Source organism: Pelophylax lessonae (genome assembly GCF_965119305.1).
Source record: "Pelophylax lessonae genome assembly, chromosome: 6".
In the NCBI taxonomy this organism is placed as follows: domain Eukaryota; kingdom Metazoa; phylum Chordata; class Amphibia; order Anura; family Ranidae; genus Pelophylax; species Pelophylax lessonae.
The window spans coordinates 217,852,825-217,870,212 of NC_138773.1; the positions used below are offsets into that span (position 1 = coordinate 217,852,825).

Here is a 17,388-nt window from a genome sequence, read left to right on the forward strand (position 1 = left end):
GGTCTCAGTGTGGCAGTTCTGTTTACTGGTTCACGTGCAATTCAAGTGTGAATTTTTACCTGAAATCGTACCTGAACTGGACCCAGATCACACAGGACCCTTTTAGAAACCGCACTGCGGCCACCCCGCACACTCTATTAAAAGCTTGTTCCATTCACATGTCATGCGAATTGGATACGGTTAAAAACACATCCAATTCGCATATATGTGAATTGAGCTGTAATCTATCCAAAATGAAAAAAAAAAAAAGTTAAGACTTAAGTTCTATTTTAACAATCTAGCCACAGAAATCTCCACTGCATATGATAAATGGTGCATATTTTATGAGGTATTCTTCTCCTAACTAATATTGAGAATTGAAAGCTGGTACAAATGTATTTAGCGGGAATTAACAAAAAAACAAATATGATTGTAGGGTTTATTAAGGGTGCTATGCTTTGGCCCTTTGAATGGGCTTTACTATATGGAATGGTTTAGCCCTCAGATCCAGACACTTTTGGGGAGCAACACAGATGAGATCTCTTTTTCTGCTTTTCACTCATCCTGCTTGTACTATGGGTTCGAAGGGCTAAGTCCATCCAAATTGATGTAACATGTGCGACAGAAGCACTAATGTATCAGGATAGGTGAACTTAAATACCAAAATTTACCTGGGTCTTACAGTGAGTGAAACTGCCCTTACGCTTTCGGAGATGGAGGATGCAGGTCTATATGTTGCTGCACAAAGGCATATGAAGCAATTGTTCATCGTGAAGAGCCATTAATAGGATAATTCAAAGCTCTTTTAAACATGGTAAATGAAACACCCAGAAAGTTCTAAGTGACCCCCAACACTACAAGAACACTGAGTCAATATGTTGAAATATGATCCCTTTACTCCAAGTTCTGAATTAGCAAGTCAACTATGCATTGCTCAATAGATAATTAGAGGTTAATTAATGTGACCCTTAGTGACCAGAGACCCAATATTATACTAAACCAGCTTTATTTATGTGCTTCTACATTCAGGAATGTCAACTGAAATGTTAACTGCAGGTAAAAGCCTGAATATACTAGAGGTGCCCTATCTTGCTTTATGTGATATCAGACACCTCTGGAAAATATTAGGCTTTACTGAGCAGGAAAAAGTCCCCTGATGAAAATAACACTCCGAAACAAGGGGAAAACATAACTATGTACATTTCCGAAACAGGGAAGAGCTTTTTTTGGGCAATTTATTAATTATGCAATGGCCTTGATCATTATGTTTTTTTTCTTCTTGAAACAAGCTTCTATAAGTTAGTATAATTTCAAGCTGGTATAAACAGCACTTATGTATTTATGAAAAAATAAGACTTGTAAGTATCTGAATTTGACTTGGTATCACCCTCTTGTAATTCCCTGTGTCATGGCACTCATACTTGGAGATGGAGGGGCAGCAGTAGGAACTGGTATGTAGCTCCAGTATGTTGCATGCACATGTGCTGTCAGGGAACATAGTGGAAGGAGGGGAAAGAAGTGTGAGCAGAGGAATGACCTTATGAGTCTGTTCTGGCTCCTTTACTGTTTATTCAGAAGCTGGAGCCAGTAAAGTGACCAGCAAACAAAGAGTAAATTCAGTTTACAAGCCTGACAGTCTGGCAGGACAAGATGGATAAAACCTATCAAATGACAGGTAAAACAGCTTCCTAATATATTCCAATTGTGCTTGAAAACAGTTATAAACCTCTAACATGAAATATGAACAAAGCACATACCTCTATAGTGTGTACTTGTCCCAATCCAAAACACTAAGTGTCATTTCTGTCTGCTGCCTTATTCATCTGCTATCTGCATTTTACTCCTGACAAGTTGCCCTGACAGCTCCAGCACACAGCCTGTGATTGACAGAATCAGCTCTGTTCATATGTGCTGTGTGGAGGGGGGGTTGTCACTTTCCCACAGTCAGCTCTCATTGAGCTCTACAGAGTGTAACTTCAGCTCCCCCCCTCCTGCCATTTTTAGGCTGTGTGTAAACCCATTTAAAGCAGTCATAGTTCAGTTCTTTAGTGTAGGCATTTAAAGGAGAGGTACAGCCAAAGCTTGTCTAACATTTCCATTTATTATATTGGCCATTTCTCATTTTTAAATGAGATCGTCCTTTTTCCCATTTTTCATGTACGACATGTTATCATTTTTAAAAGGCGATACAAATTATATATATGTAGCACCAGGGGAGGGCTGGCAGCCTTAGGCCTGGGGGGCAAGTCCAGTCAAGTGGCCCATTGAACCATTGAATCAGCTCACCATCCATGCCCACCTGGTTTTATAATGGATATTGATGCTATTAAGCAAGACAAACAGGGTGCAATGTGGTAACATAATTTAATGTTAATAGCAACATAGGAGGTTTAGGCGGAATGCCAGGTGGGACCTAGGAAGCTCCTTTTGGGCGGAGATCACTCTGCCAGACAGGGAAGTGACTGTGTTAGTATTGTGCCGGCCGGGTGCAGGAGCGTACTCTGCACACTCATACCGCTCTGCTGCAGCTCTGCAAATATAACATTGTGTACCGGTGGCCGGTAGCTGTACACAGTGTCTGGCCCCTACAATAATCCAGCCCTGAGTGTAGCCTTTTTACCCGGCATCAGAAAGGCCCAGTGGGGCGATTGCCACCCTGCCCCCCTTCCTAGTCCTCCCCTGTGTAGCACAATTAATTGTAAATTCAGACTACAAATCATTTAACACTAAGTAGGGCTGACTCTCTATTCTTAAAATAGAAAAAGCTAATTTGGATGGTTAAACAGCTGAACGCCATATTATACTAACCTCTGTGCTATCACTGCCATTTTTTGCATTTAAAAATTAACTTTATCCTGCCAGACATCAGCTTTGGGTACAACATGGTTTCTCACAAATTTGGGTCAATATTAAAAAGCAACACATTGTTGAGTTGAAAACCAGCACTGTGGATAAAGCACTGAAGCAGAAATCCCCATATAATGGTTTCAAGTTTACCTGAACTGGGGTTTCCCCTGCGATGATCTGACATCCACCAAACAAGATGAAACTCCTACTGAGATGTTAACAGCTGTAATTATTGACACTGCCAACCACTTTTCTCAGAAGTTCATCAGGTTGGTGAATGATACAGGACACTTTTCTTCCCCATGTCAGGTAAATAAAGGTATGGTAGGTATTGAAAAAACAGCACTCAAGGCTGCCATAAAATGCACTCATTCAATATATTAGCAATGGATCAATTCACAATAACAAGTACGACAGTAATCAAAACTCTCTCACATAAAATTACAACATAAAGAATAAAAATGTAAGAAATAATACTATATTAAAAAGAGAAACAAAACCATTATGACTCATCATCTGCAAAGAGGATTCTTCTGGTATTACATCGCCTTGGCAGACAAGAGGTTTACGTGCAAGGGCAGTAACAGTCCTTCATTGCAGAAATACACAAACCAAAGGGGATTTCTGAGTAAAAGAACAGCAGGGAGCACACAGGTAAAGAATAATCAAAGCCGGTGCAAGAATTAAGCAAGCCACATTAGAGGAATCACAGCTAATGTAAAGAAATGGTACCATATGTGAAAAGCAAACGAAAAAAAATAATAAAAAATGAAGATACAGGAACTGAAATCACTAGCTGTACATAAATATATACAAATCAAAAGAGAGCAGCTACGCTCCACAAGTAGATGTCTCATGAATGAAGAAAATGCCCACCCATATGTACAAATTCAACTGGCTGTATCTCTGACAAGCTATAAAAATATTATTCACATTTTCTTAGTAACATACAGTTCATTTGTATATTTTTTGTTAAGGTTTTGAAAGGCAGCTAGATATGAGAGCAGAAGCAGAGCTGAGTCTGGGTGCAACAGATTGGTTTGGGCTTCCTGAAGGACAATCATCCTCTATCTGTTTTCCTTGCTGAAATATTTACATTTATAACAGGCTAAACTTAATTAGCTTTTGTCTTTTTTCAGCCTAATTATTTAATAATGAGTTGAAAGTTTTGCCAAATCCTTTCATGTTGGTAGTAATTACTTGGCAAATTCATAAACATAATATTTCAGATTACGCCAGATAAAGTTTTTCTGTCGGTGTCCTCTGCTCTATACTTGCATGTTTCTGTTAGTCAAAATCTGTGTCAGATTTACTGAGTCACTAATAGTTCCTCCAACAATCAAGCAGTAACAAAAATAGGAGAATGCCAGGAAAAAAAAAAAAAAAAAAACTACAGCAATGTTTTACACAGTTGAATCCTCTATCTTATAACACTATGGTCATTGCTTCAATGAACCAAGACAAATCTTAAGGTGGCTATAGACTTCAGAAGGTGGCTAGAACATTTACCAAGCAATTCTTGATGGCATCAACCAAGCATGCACCTAAAACACACCTATTTATCCAAGACCTGTCAGATATTAAGTGTCTGGAGATCAAGCAATGTTACGGATTAGACAACAGTCTATTCAGGCCTATAGACATCTTTAACTGCCCAAGAATCCTGCACCATGCTTAAGATAATAATTTGTTAGGATCGTTTTCTATTTTCAATTCATTTATTGTTTATTTTTTTTTCTGTTTATTGAGCTAGAACTTTAAAAGTTGCTTCTCCAGTCCAGAAAACAATTCATTTTACATAAAGCTAATGCTTTCAGGCAAGTAGATGGCTAAGATAAACACCTAACAAAAAGGTGTCAATATAGAGCAGCCTAAATAAACTCCATTAGCCATGAAAGTGTGATATTAAAATAGTAAATCATATTAAGGCTTTGTTTGGAAAAAACAAACGCTACGAATAAGGACAAGCCTCTAATATTGAATGGTTTAGACACTGGAACAAGGGAAAATATAAAACAATGGAGCGTTTAAATTAAGATGATTAAAATCCAAAATCTCATTATGCGCCTCTTAAAACAGCAATCAAAAGTATAAATGATGTGCCTGAGTTTATGTATTAATCTTGACAGAAGTAACAGAGTGTTGGTAATGTTGTCAACAGGAGGCAATCAAGTTCAGATCCTTTACATGATACACTATATTGCTGTTAACCAGTCAGATACTTGCTTATAGCATTTTATTCTATTTTTTTTTTTGGGGAGGGGGGGTATGAAAAAGGTAGATAATATCATTAAAATGTCTATCTTAGCAAGGGTTACAGGAGTAACAGGCTGCCCATATGGAAGAAAATATATTTCAAATATATTTAGGGAAAAAAAAGAAGAAATATATTGAATATGGCCAAAATTGTAGCATTTCAAATATATTTCCAATATATTTGGGAAAAATAAAAAATGTTCTTTTTTTTAAATATATTTTAAATATATTTTTCTTCCATGTGGGTGAACAGCCCTACCTAGCACCAACTTCCCCTTAACAAATCAATAAATTATGGCTCTACGGCATTAGATGCAAACTCCTCTATTATATTAGAGATCGTTCTACTTGTATAAACCCCATTTCAATAAAGAAGTTAGCATATGATGCTTGAGTGCCATCATCCATTATTTTGTTAAGTTATACATTTCAGCTGCGAGCTAGATGTGCACCTAATTTTGAAAGTGGGCAAGTGTGGACCGACCTAAAGCCTGCTTGTTTGCATATGTCCTAGCACCAACTTCTCATTGCTGACCAAAGTCTCAAGCATTTTCTACTAGATTTCTAGGAATTCATAGGCCTGCTGGTCTAATGTGCCTCTCAATTGGTTGGTAACCTTGCATCACTATAGCAGCCAGATATTACCTTTGTCATTGTAATCTCAATGCATTCGGAACTTTTGCCAAAATCACAAAATGGTCACTCTTGGAAGCTTGGTATCAGAGTTCTATTTAGGACTATGGTTGAAAACATACAATCAAATATAAGGTTGATTATAATTTCAGAGAGGTGATTGAATTCCCTATATCTTAGTCTTTAGGTCTTAGGTGTAGGGATCACATCTTTCCCCCTATGGTCATAAACATGATCATAATATGATGCTTAGCTTTCATATTTAGCTGCCATTCTTACTTAGAGCTGCTCTGTTTAATTCCCACATTGAAGAATATACAATTAAGTGCTCTGCAGATTCTTACATTGCTATTGGTATTACTTAATAGTCGACCCATTTTACAGCAGTACTTGTTAATGCTACATAATATTGTGATATCAGTGCAGAGCATTACTGCACTACATGACTGACAATGATTTCACTGGTTGCACTTAAATTCCAAACACCTTGTCAACGATAACAAGTATTCGTACCTTGAATTCCATATTGTTCATGTCTAATAGATCTACAGTGCAAGATTTTCCAAGGACCATTGTTGTCCACTCTTAGAAGAGAGTGAGTATCTATTATTAAACCCACATCAAGCTGTCCAGTGGGAGGGAGATTCCATTTAACCCTTCTGAACAAATCCAATACCCTTTTATCATGGATTCTACTAGTAGTAAGACATTCCTCATCAAGAATGGTGCTAGGCAGCTGGCAGTGTTAATGCAGAGAAATGTATGCATAAATAGAAAAGGAGCGTGGAAACCATTGTTTGACACTACAGTATCCTCCCGTATCTTGTCTTCTGCGTTAATTTGTGATTTGCTTTGAGATTATCGGCATGTTGCAGATAATGGGCTCCTCCCCCTGCGTCCAAAGATATATTGTGTGTTGCTCCTTACATTTCTTACATACTTAACATTAGAATCTACAAAGTATGTATGTAACTCAGGAGCAAAAAGTTCTTTTTTCATTGTACATTTAATTTTACCGTAATATGGCCATTTACCATTACTTTATTCTAATGCAGGGATGCTATTTTCGTTTATGATGATGTTAGCTGCAAAGCGGCTGCAAAGTTGTCAGTATCCTCTGAAGTCTCACTTTAGATTGGATTTAAGGAGGTTCTTAGCTACACTATAAACACATGCAGTTTTAGTTGCCAGCACAGAGTCCATTTACTCATGAACTATTTGGCAAGTAGAGCATGAAGATGATTATTATTTTATGCATCTATGTGATTTTTTCACATAGATTCATAAATGTATATGTAACACTGTCATACTACAATACATGTACTCACATTTCTACACAATGTACAAAGACAGATTGCAGATTGCATGGAACTATGGCATTCATATATGCAAAACAGAGAAAACAAAAAAACAAAAACAAAACAGAAACGTAAAAAAGTGAGGCATACAATATATATTTTCTGTGCTTCTAATATATTTACCCCCCCCCCCCCCACAAAAAAAATATTTTATAAAGTAAATTTAAACTATAATGTTGGTAGAACAAATATTTTACCAAACACAGTTGTTCTGTTCATGAAATAGCATTGTTCTCAGTTCCTTTTTTTGGAGGAACTCTACTGCTCCTTTATAAGATAAGGTATATAAGCTGCAACTTTTCATTGTGAGGTTCTTAAAATTTTAAGCAGCCTACATCAGACCAGTCTTTCCCTGTAATTCAGTTCATTAACCCACAAAAGACAGAATGTGGTATACATTGAATGGAAATATTTATGTCCTCAACCTTAAGAGGCCAGCTTCAGGAAGACCCATGTAGTACCTACACCTTCATTTATATTAGATATACACATCTCAAAAGTGATAACTAGCTGCTGGGCCTGAGTTTTTCAAAACTGAAAGAACAAGATGTATCTAGGTACCTCTAATTTTTCCAAAGCAGCTAAACTGATTGAATGCTATGGACACTAACACTCATTTTCATTTTTTCCCGTTCTGATTAGTTACAATGTTTTACATAACTGAACATTTTAAATTCCCATTATCAGGCAAATTAACCTGTAACATCCAAACTAACCTGATACATAATGTATAATTCTATAGCTTATACTCAAGAAAAGTAACCTTTTTTTACAGAGAAATGTTTTGGCATGTCCATATCCTTGTGTTTGTCATTTAATTTGCTGGTTGCTTTCATATTGCTTCATTCAAAATCCAAGCAAAAAATAACAAAAAAAATATATATTCAAAAAAAAAAAAAAACACAACAACAGTCTGTCAAAGGACGAAAATAACCATTTAAGTGCAAAACTGACTTTCTAAAGTCTGCAAGTCCCTGCTGCAATTATTTTCCTTACAGTTCACTTGTAATTCCCACTGGCTAACTGCTGAAATGTCTTCCTTTTCAGAAAAATGCAAGTCCCATCTCCATTTTCAAGCCTTGCTTCTCTCATTGTTGACCAGTCTGTGGTATTTCAGCTGGTGAAGGTACAGAAGAAATACTTAAACAAAAGCATATGGCTACAAACACCTATATTATATTTACTGTAGGCAAGACTCCAGACCAATAGGATGGAACTTTGCTCATTTTCTTCTCCAGTATCCTTAGTTAGGCTTTTTCTAGTGCCAGTGTTGGTGATGCATTGTATTATGAGATGAATATTTAAACAATGGTGATATGCATATTGGAGGCTATATTCCTTCTTTTATCATACAATATGATAATAATGAATTCACTGGGGGTTTAATAAATAAAAAATATAAACATTGGCTTGATTTTTGTACATCATTGTTGCTTGCATCTGCTTATTGGGACTTCTTGGACGAATCAGAAAAATAAAGAAATATATCTTATATCCTTTTCTAGCTTATATCCATAGACTGTATACATATTTGAGAACATCTTGAGACTTTAATGGCATGACACATCATCCTCAAAATTGGACAAGTAGGATTTAGTCTTTCCCATAGACTTCATGATCATCACCAGCAAGTCCTTCAAGTATGAAGCAGAAGAACTGTATAGTTTCACCTTGTAGATCCTAACAAATACTCTGGGCAAGATATTTTAACCAAGTTAATATATTCTTATGAAGCTTTAACAAGCAAACTTAAGTTCTGGAGTTCTGGAAAAGAATACGAATAACAACATCAATAGTTCGAACACCATATCCTCTGGAGAATTAAATATTTTTGTTATTGATTAACGAGACCTAGTTAATGGCAGGAACTGGCAGTGGAAGACAGTTTTGAATGGTCTTGTTTAGTGAAAAAGGAAACAAGTGTTAGGGCTCAAACTCTTTGACATGTATGATATGGTAACTTGAGCTGACAAACTCTGTACTATGTGCTGTAGGAACATAAAAGGCAAGTATATAAAGTCCTTCTGCTTCATAGAGCTTCCACCAGTACTTAGTCATTATATGACAGGCAAATGTTGTCCCAATCCACAGAGAGCAAGCTGCCAGTCTGGATACTTCATCAAGTGCTCTCCTCAATAAATAATATTAATACAAAATCTATAGCATTCTTTAACCTTCTTATGTAAGTGATCTGGCATGGAGAAGCACACCTGAGTAAGTAAGGTGGCTCTTATAGAGGGATCAAAGTATCCAAAAAGAATTGGGATATTTCCCTATTTTCATAATACTGAAACTCCTACACAACAGTGTTCCGGTGCCTGTAGGGAGGAGGGGGAAGGACAGTGCCTGGTTTAAGAGTGAATTCGGTCAGATATTCTGGATTTTCAGCCACGACTGGCCTAATACGTCCATTCTGCTTATAAAAGTATTTTGTGCTGTACTCATGCAGGTAATCAGGATGCTGGATGGTGCTCCTGGGTGGTAAGCTATGATTCCAATATTCTGGGTTATCAAACGCCTTCTTAGCTCTTTCTGGCACAGTAAGTCCATTGTTTTTCAGATATTCTGGATTTTCCTTGGGCTTGGCAAAGGAATTAAGATAAAGATGCTCATTGACATATTCATCTTCTGATTTTGGCTGCCCACTGGGTCCATTGTGGTATTCAGGATTATCCAGAGCTTGGAGGTCGCCATTTTTTCTTCTGGAAACAAAAGGATTCTCTTCCACTGGGCTCAAGTAATCTAAAGTAGAAAACGAAGATGTTAGAGAAAAAAAAGAGGTTCAACTAATAATGGATTGCTTTATTAGTTATTGTATATAGACTATAATTCATGCAATTGTGAGACATGCTTGTAGACTTTTAATTCTTTAGCTGAAACAGTTGGCAGAATAATAATATAATTAGTGTTTATCTGTAGTTTAGTTCTGTATGCTCTAGAAATTAAAGAATTCTGGGCGAGCAGATGTGTACGTTCTTCTTCATTCCCTTTAAGCTTAGACTGATATTCATCTAAAGCAGTTTTTATCAGAAAGGCTTGCTTATCTGAAAATATTTGTGGGCCCAAAGGGGATATTTTTCCCTTTTCACCCCCTCCCCCCCCCCCCCCACATGGAATAATAGAATGATTGGCTGTCATGGGCTATGAAGAGAAGTTCAGTGTGAAAGTTCCCCTTCATTTCTGATCTTCTCTATTTAGGTATACCAAAGTTCTTTTAATGAACTAAGGTAAGGGGAGTATAATTGTTTTTCCTCATTCATTTGTGATACCCTACAATGTGCATGCCCCTATGTATAAAAGGGATGCAGTGCAGATAATGTTTTAGAATGCCATGCAAGTGCACAGTGCTTTTTCTTTTTAAACTGACTTTATACAGCCACCCTATTTGCAGGGTGTAGTCAAATCTAACGCATATAGACATTTTTTTTTTTAAGGTAACCTTTTTATCCTATAACGACAGCTGTTGATGACTAATGACCCTAGAAATGTTAAAACTCCCCCTGCCCTCAATATACACAGGTATGAATGTGAGTAAGGTGGGTCAGGTTGATTCTTGATTTTCCAATCTGTTTCATTTTTCAAATATCATTTAGTATCTGACTGGTATACATTTTTGCTTACTGTAAACAATGTTACATAATCTAACACAATAAATTAGGTAAAATATAAAAATTTTACAAACGAAAAGCAATTAAAGTTGACCTTTCACTAAATCATGGAAGATGGACTTAGTTACAGACACCCCCCACTTCAAAATGCTTTAGTAAGTTGAAAAAAAAAACTGGGACAAAAGTTAGTAAATATTTTACCCAGCAGTACCTTGGAAAGGGTGATGTCATTATTTCTCCAACGAGGTCCCAGGGAATGATAAGTATCTAACATCTGACAAGATTATACTCCAGCACAATGCAAAAGCCTCTTGATGCAAAAACTGGGCTACTCAGCATTTCTTGATGCCACCCAGCAGTACACAAATGGGTAAAGTAAGTAGTTTTATTAATTATTTCTCTAAAAATGTGTTTTTATATTTTATTGTACTGCAGAAAAGTGGATCTTACTTTTAGTACAAGGTCAGCTTCAAACAACAATGTAGAGATTAAACAGATTGCTGTCATCCTATGATGCTTGAATGTTAATGTTTGTGACCCACCTGTCTTGGGCTTCTCTTTCATAGGAGTCATGTAACCATCTTCTCCTACTACTCCACGTGGGTTGCGCTCTCTTACAAATGCAGTGGGGTCAGCACTATACCTCTGTAGGCTGCTTTCCTCTGAAACCCGTTCTGTGTTTTGTTTACGAAGAGTTCCATTACAGCAAGTGTCTTCAAAGACTTCTGCAGTGGCACCCTGCACTGTAGGAACCTCTGGTATGGGACACGCAGCTGGTCTGTATGGCATGGTCACAGATTCTTGAGTGGTATAGCCACCATCTCTGTATACAAACTGATTCTGTACAAAAAGGAAACAAGAGTACATTTGTAACATTTCCCAACATAAGCATTTCAATATCATATTTAACTCTAAACTGCAAAATCTTGAATGTTGAAATTTTATATTAGTTCATATCCATATTGCTGATTATTCTGTGACACCAACCAAAATATATCACACTATGATAAAAAATGGCCCCATGACATAGAATGTAGAGATGTATTCTAGTCCACAGATATAGAAAACGTAAGTTTTGTTTTATACTTTTTTCTTTTTATAACTTCACCCCTTCCCCTCCCCCACTGCTCTGTAGAAGATTCAGGAGATATAAAATGATGTCAGCAATTAAGAAAGAGTTTTCATGTTGCATGTAAATGTAACATCTTGTATAAAATGTAACATTGATTTTAAACATACAATCAAATGTAAACTAAATGGAGTTTAAAATTGTATCTATAAAAACATATGAGTGCATCCCATAGCAACATTGTTTAGTTCACTGAAATAAGAATAACAAAAGATGATTGATTCTCATAGTGAGCTAAAACAATATGACAAAGGTATCTACTGCGTACAAATCTAAAAGTAATTCCACCACAGGGCCAAACTTTTGCATAATCAAAACAAAAAAAAGATTGAGCAGAAAGCAATGCATCTTTATTACAAAACATTTGACAAATCTGTTACATTTCTACAATATTATAGCAAACTGCGGCACATTAATGAATACAGCTGTTACAACCTTATTAATAAATGTCTCCCAATGTGTATGCCTGCTGTTAAATCATTTGTTAAAATGTAAGTACTTAAAAAAAATAATAAACCTATTTAAAGAGTTTGTTTTGGTCCATACAATGTACCGTATTTTCCGGCGTATAAGACGACTGGGCGTATAAGACGACCCCCCTAATTTTCATCTACCGGTAATACTTATACTTAGGTTACCTTGGAGATATTATACTCGGCGTATAAGACAACCCCCCATTTTTGGGGGATTTTTTTGAGATTCATAAGTAGTCTTATACGCCAGAAAATACAGTATATAAAATAGCAAATATCATGACAGTAAAAGTAGGACAACTGGTAAAAAGATATGTAAGATAAGCAGAATTTCATATGGCTATACGGTAGGGCTGAACAATAGTCGATGTGATATCGACTATCGTTCTGCGCGCGTGGGCGATATTCATATCGCCGAAGACGCGATATTTACCATTAGGCAGAGAGAAGTCGGGGGGAGGAGGACTCGCAGTGCTGGCAGCCGTCCCACACGTTCAGCGGTGAGCAGCGCGCCGTAAGCAGCTACACAGCTAACCAATCACGAGTGCCTGCACATCTGATTGGTTCCCTGTGCCGCTACCACATGATTGGTTCGCTGTGCCGCGCTCACTGCTCCTTCAAGAGAACTAGCTCCGCATCCAGGGCGGCAGAGGGAACGTGTGGGACAGATGTCACGTCGGGCTGTACTTTTCTACCTCGCTCCTACCACAACTGTGAGTCCTCACTCTTTCTATTTCATCCCCTTTGAAAAGATGGGTCTGGTTGCTCTCTTGATTGAATGTTTCCACCAAGTGTTCAGCTTTTGTTTTTATGCATTAAACAAAGAGAAATATCGCGATATTTATCGTTGAAAACGAAATATCGCAATGTTCTTTTTTCCCCAATATCGTGCAGCCCTACTATACGGTATAAGAAATTGAATGACAGGTCCACTGGGTGTTTATCATGCTGTTCACTACACTAATCCCTCTAAGCCATTATGCAAAACAGAGGTGACGTGGAAAGTAGGGTGCACTGTGGGAATTTCTTAATGGAATCACTAACAATGGCACATAATTATAACATTTGGTTAAATCCCAGCTATATCACACACCTGAATTTGACTTTATTTGCCTGCAATAATCTATAGATTTAAAGAAGGTATACAGATTTCTCATGGCAGTTGCACAGGGCTAATGCAGGCATTAACAAATAAAGATTATTGCCTGAAATCTTTCTATTCATGCAGCAAAGGCTTGACAAAAGGTGCATGAACTTGGACCTAGGACAACTGAGCATAGTACATTTCCAAAGGGAATTATTAATAAGAAAAAATACTTGCCTAATGAAAATGTCAGTCGCTTGCAAAGAATGCAAGAATCTGGCAATTTGAGAACATGTCCTCTAATGTGGCTTATAGCTTTTCCTATAATATTTTATTTAAGCATGATAAGGACCATGAGGATAATGATAGGGAGTACCATCTGCCCACCTGTATGAGGCCCAGGCCCCATAAGTTCAACAGGAGGGCCCAGAGCAGCAGAAGTGGGTGCAATTAGTGGAACCAATCTCCCCTATGGCCCTCTCTGTGTTTGTAATGCTGCAGTTTGTAAATGAACAGGAAGCCTCAGTACAGAGTGTTTCCTGTTCATTCGCTCTGCAGCTGAGGCTGCAGATAAAGGATTGAGGAACCTAGTTCCCTGATCTCAAAAGTGAAATGTTGGGTGTCTGCTTAGACCCCTGATGTTTCACCAACCCTGCACAGGGCTATTAAAAAATGGAAAAAATAATAATTAAAGTGGTTGTTTAGGCACAAGGTTTTTTTACCTTCATGCATTCTATGTATGAAGGTAAAAACCATCTGTGTTCAGGAGCCCCCCCCCGATACTTACTTACCTGAGCCCGCTCTCAATCCTGCAATGTCCACTAGAGCCCTGCCTGATTGGCTTTTGGCAGCAGTGAGAGCCATTGGCTCCCGCTGCTTTCAATCACAGCCAGTGAGCCAATCAAGAGATGGAGGGAGAGGGTCTGAGCCATGGCTCCATGTGTGAATAGACACACAGAGCCGCGGGTCAGAAGAGCCTGCTTGGGTGTCCCCAGAGCAAACTGCTTGCTGTGGGGGCACCCAGAAGGAGGGAGGAGTGCCATTTGGGACCCGAGTAGAGATGGTTCCGGGCTGATCTGTGCAAAACCACTGCACAGAGCAGGTAAGTATAACATGTTTGTTATTTTTTTTTTTTTTTTTTAAACAAGACTTTGATATCACTTTAAAGGCTCATTCTCACAGATATTCTGGTTGCCTGAATGAGTGGTTTGTTGGGGCGGCTGGAGCCGCATGTTAGGCTTGGTTCAATGTTCCTGTTAGCTAGGCTGTACTGGCACCATAATTTCTAACAGCAGCCCTGAGCATGAGTATGGATAGCAGAAAGTGAAGCTGTACAGCTGGCTGATGCTATAAATAAAGACAAAAAGGAATGTGTAATATAATAAAAATTAAAATCAGTGCCATTTTACACATTTGCTTTAGTTGATACATTTTGCACATTACCCTATTGAGTTAATAATGCCTGTTCATAGCATAGCTACATACATCACTACATGTCCCGCTTTAACAGCCTGTGGCAGAGTTCATACTTATAAGCTTGACCAAGCGGAACTAATTGCTGAACATCTGTAAGGCTGCATGTCTACAGTTTTCAGTCCATTGAAGTACAATATCCACTATTCAGTGTAAAGTTTGGTTGGAGGTTTAACACTTTTTTCAATCACTGTTTACAGTTACTATTTAATTATCAGATAAACCCATTTGTGGTGTGCAGGGAAAACCAAATTTAAATAGATCATTTTCCGTATTATTTTGTGTTTTAGATATGTATCACTTTTCTTAAAAGCTATTTTACAATTGTATTGATTGGCAAGCAATCAATGGATTGCCAAGGGTAATCATAAACTGCTGTGATCTGAAACCTTTCCCCCTCTAGCGATCAACTAAACCTCAGTAGAACAGGTTTTTCATTAAATATGAGTGTTTTTTAACCAGCTAAGTTAGAAGTTATCCTCCCATCAAGCCAAAAGTACAGTGGAAAAGTGTGCCTAGATTTAACAAGAATACGATCACTAATGTAGATAGGCTTTCTGGGTTTCAGACAGCTTTCAGGCAGCTTTATTTCATTGCGGAGACTCAGTCCCTTCAGGTAAAATTGACAGAGCAACCACCAGTTGCTTACACCCCCCTCAACTCCAGTCCTGTGTTGGAGCTTAGAATCCAAACCTTATGTATGCCGAATCGTGTCCTTTCTTCCTCCTCACAGATAGTGTCTGGGTCTGAGTGTCCAATCACCCAAGCATTGCATTTTGACAGAAGGTCTCATGAACCTTCATACCCAGGAGGATTGGGTATTTAACAATGCCTCCAATAGATCAGCAGGTATAGCTTGTTCTTACAGAAGCTATAACTGTCATAAAAGAGCAAAGTTACAGGTTTTGTCATATTAGGACTTTTTTTTTTTTTTGCACCAGCCCTGGAGGTAATCCAAAAACAGATTGATGTGTGCAGTAGACAAAGCAAGGTGTTCTTCCAATTCTCCTACCTCATGGTTCTAAAAATCCATTTAATATGTAGATCCCAAATAGTTCCCAAATAGGGGACGCATCAGATATTAAACCCTTCGGAGAGTTCTGTAAATTCTTGGCACATTTTGAACCAGTGTTAGATATTTTATTTTTGGCTACCCTGCTTATAATCTCCAGACTGTTCTTGTAGTCCACAGTCAAATGCTGATATCGGTAGACAGGTACAGAAAGACAATGTAAGTACAATTAGAACTTTTCTTATTTGCTATAATGAATGAAGTATTCAGATGTAGGAAATTAAAGTGGTAGCACACTCTGCTTTGTGATCCTTACCTACAGGTAAGCTTATAATAAAGTGCACCGTTTAGGAGATATTCTCTTGTTTGGCAGCCAGTGACCTCACCAGCACATGCGCTCTGAAGGAACGGCATAATCATGTCATTTTTTTCAGAGCTCTGTGCTGCGGTCATGACTCCACCCACATGCGGGGGAGTAATGTCATCCCAGCTTGGCCATTCAAGCGGCCAGGGCCCGCAAACCCTGTAAGGAAGACTGGGTGAAGATGGAAGCCCTATCAGTGGTGACAGCATGCCGCTGGATGGCTTCATTTCAAGGTAAGTCTTTTATAATATGCTAGTATGTTATTCATATTAGCACTTTTTGCAGGAGGATTTTTTTTTTTTTCCATTTTAAAATTTACTAGCGCTTTAATGTGACAACGTTGGTGATGAATACATTTACACAAGTTATTACCACTGTTTATGATGTGAAATTTATCTAAAGGTTTAAATAGGTTAGTGTTACAATTCCACACTTCTTAATAAGCAGCAATCCAATGTCCATATGTGTTGCCTAGAGGTGTCAGGTATAGTTATATATTTTTTTTTTCTAGAATGGATGTACTCCTTATCCATATGACACCTAACATGACACTGACAAAGATTAATAGGCAAATTTCCTAGTGAGCATGAAAGCATGCTACACCACCTGTTCACACATCACAGGGAACAAACACACAAACAAAGTAAAAAGAAAATGTGTTTTTTGTTAGCATTTTCTGTGATTTCAGCACACATAATAAAATTGCCAAGATCCCCAGAGCACATTGACAGTGTGCCCGAATACAGTATTGCTTATAACAACTGAGCCGAACTGTAACTCCCATCATATGTTTACCGAGCACATACAGTATTAATACAAGTACATATAGAACTGTTGCTCATTTGATAGTTAATTGTACTGCCTTTTAATTGACCAATTTTTAGTATTTAGGCATATGTTTATTGACTGGCGGCCTTTAACATATGCAGAATATGACCAATGAGCAGTTGTAATATCTTTACAACCTGAACAACAGCAGATTGTAATTAATAAATAATCTCTACGTGTTAAATACATAATTTAAAAAAAATTCTAAATAGTACTTGAGCCGAAGAATATTACCAGTCAACCTTAAATTTAGCAATGTAGTGTATGCATTGCATACAATGTTGGTGCTGTTATTAGGTTCTTCTATTCCACAGGTTTACCAGCGGTGAAGGACCAATTCTCTT

At 37.7% G+C, this 17,388-nt stretch overlaps 1 protein-coding gene across 2 annotated transcripts in view; it reads right to left on the reverse strand.

Annotated features, from left to right (window-relative positions):
* Positions 1-7,264: 7,264 nt before the first annotated feature.
* The window catches only part of ERBB4 (erb-b2 receptor tyrosine kinase 4), a 1,312,942-nt gene continuing 1,302,818 nt past the window's right edge, over positions 7,265-17,388 (reverse strand). For both annotated transcript variants that reach the window (XM_082261897.1, XM_082261896.1), the window contains 2 exons: positions 11,224-11,521; positions 7,265-9,815 (listed from right to left, as the gene is read on the reverse strand). In XM_082261897.1, the coding sequence (XP_082118023.1) occupies positions 9,370-9,815; positions 11,224-11,521 (744 nt within the window). In that variant the 3' untranslated portion in view covers positions 7,265-9,369. The remainder of the gene's footprint in view (positions 9,816-11,223; positions 11,522-17,388) is intronic.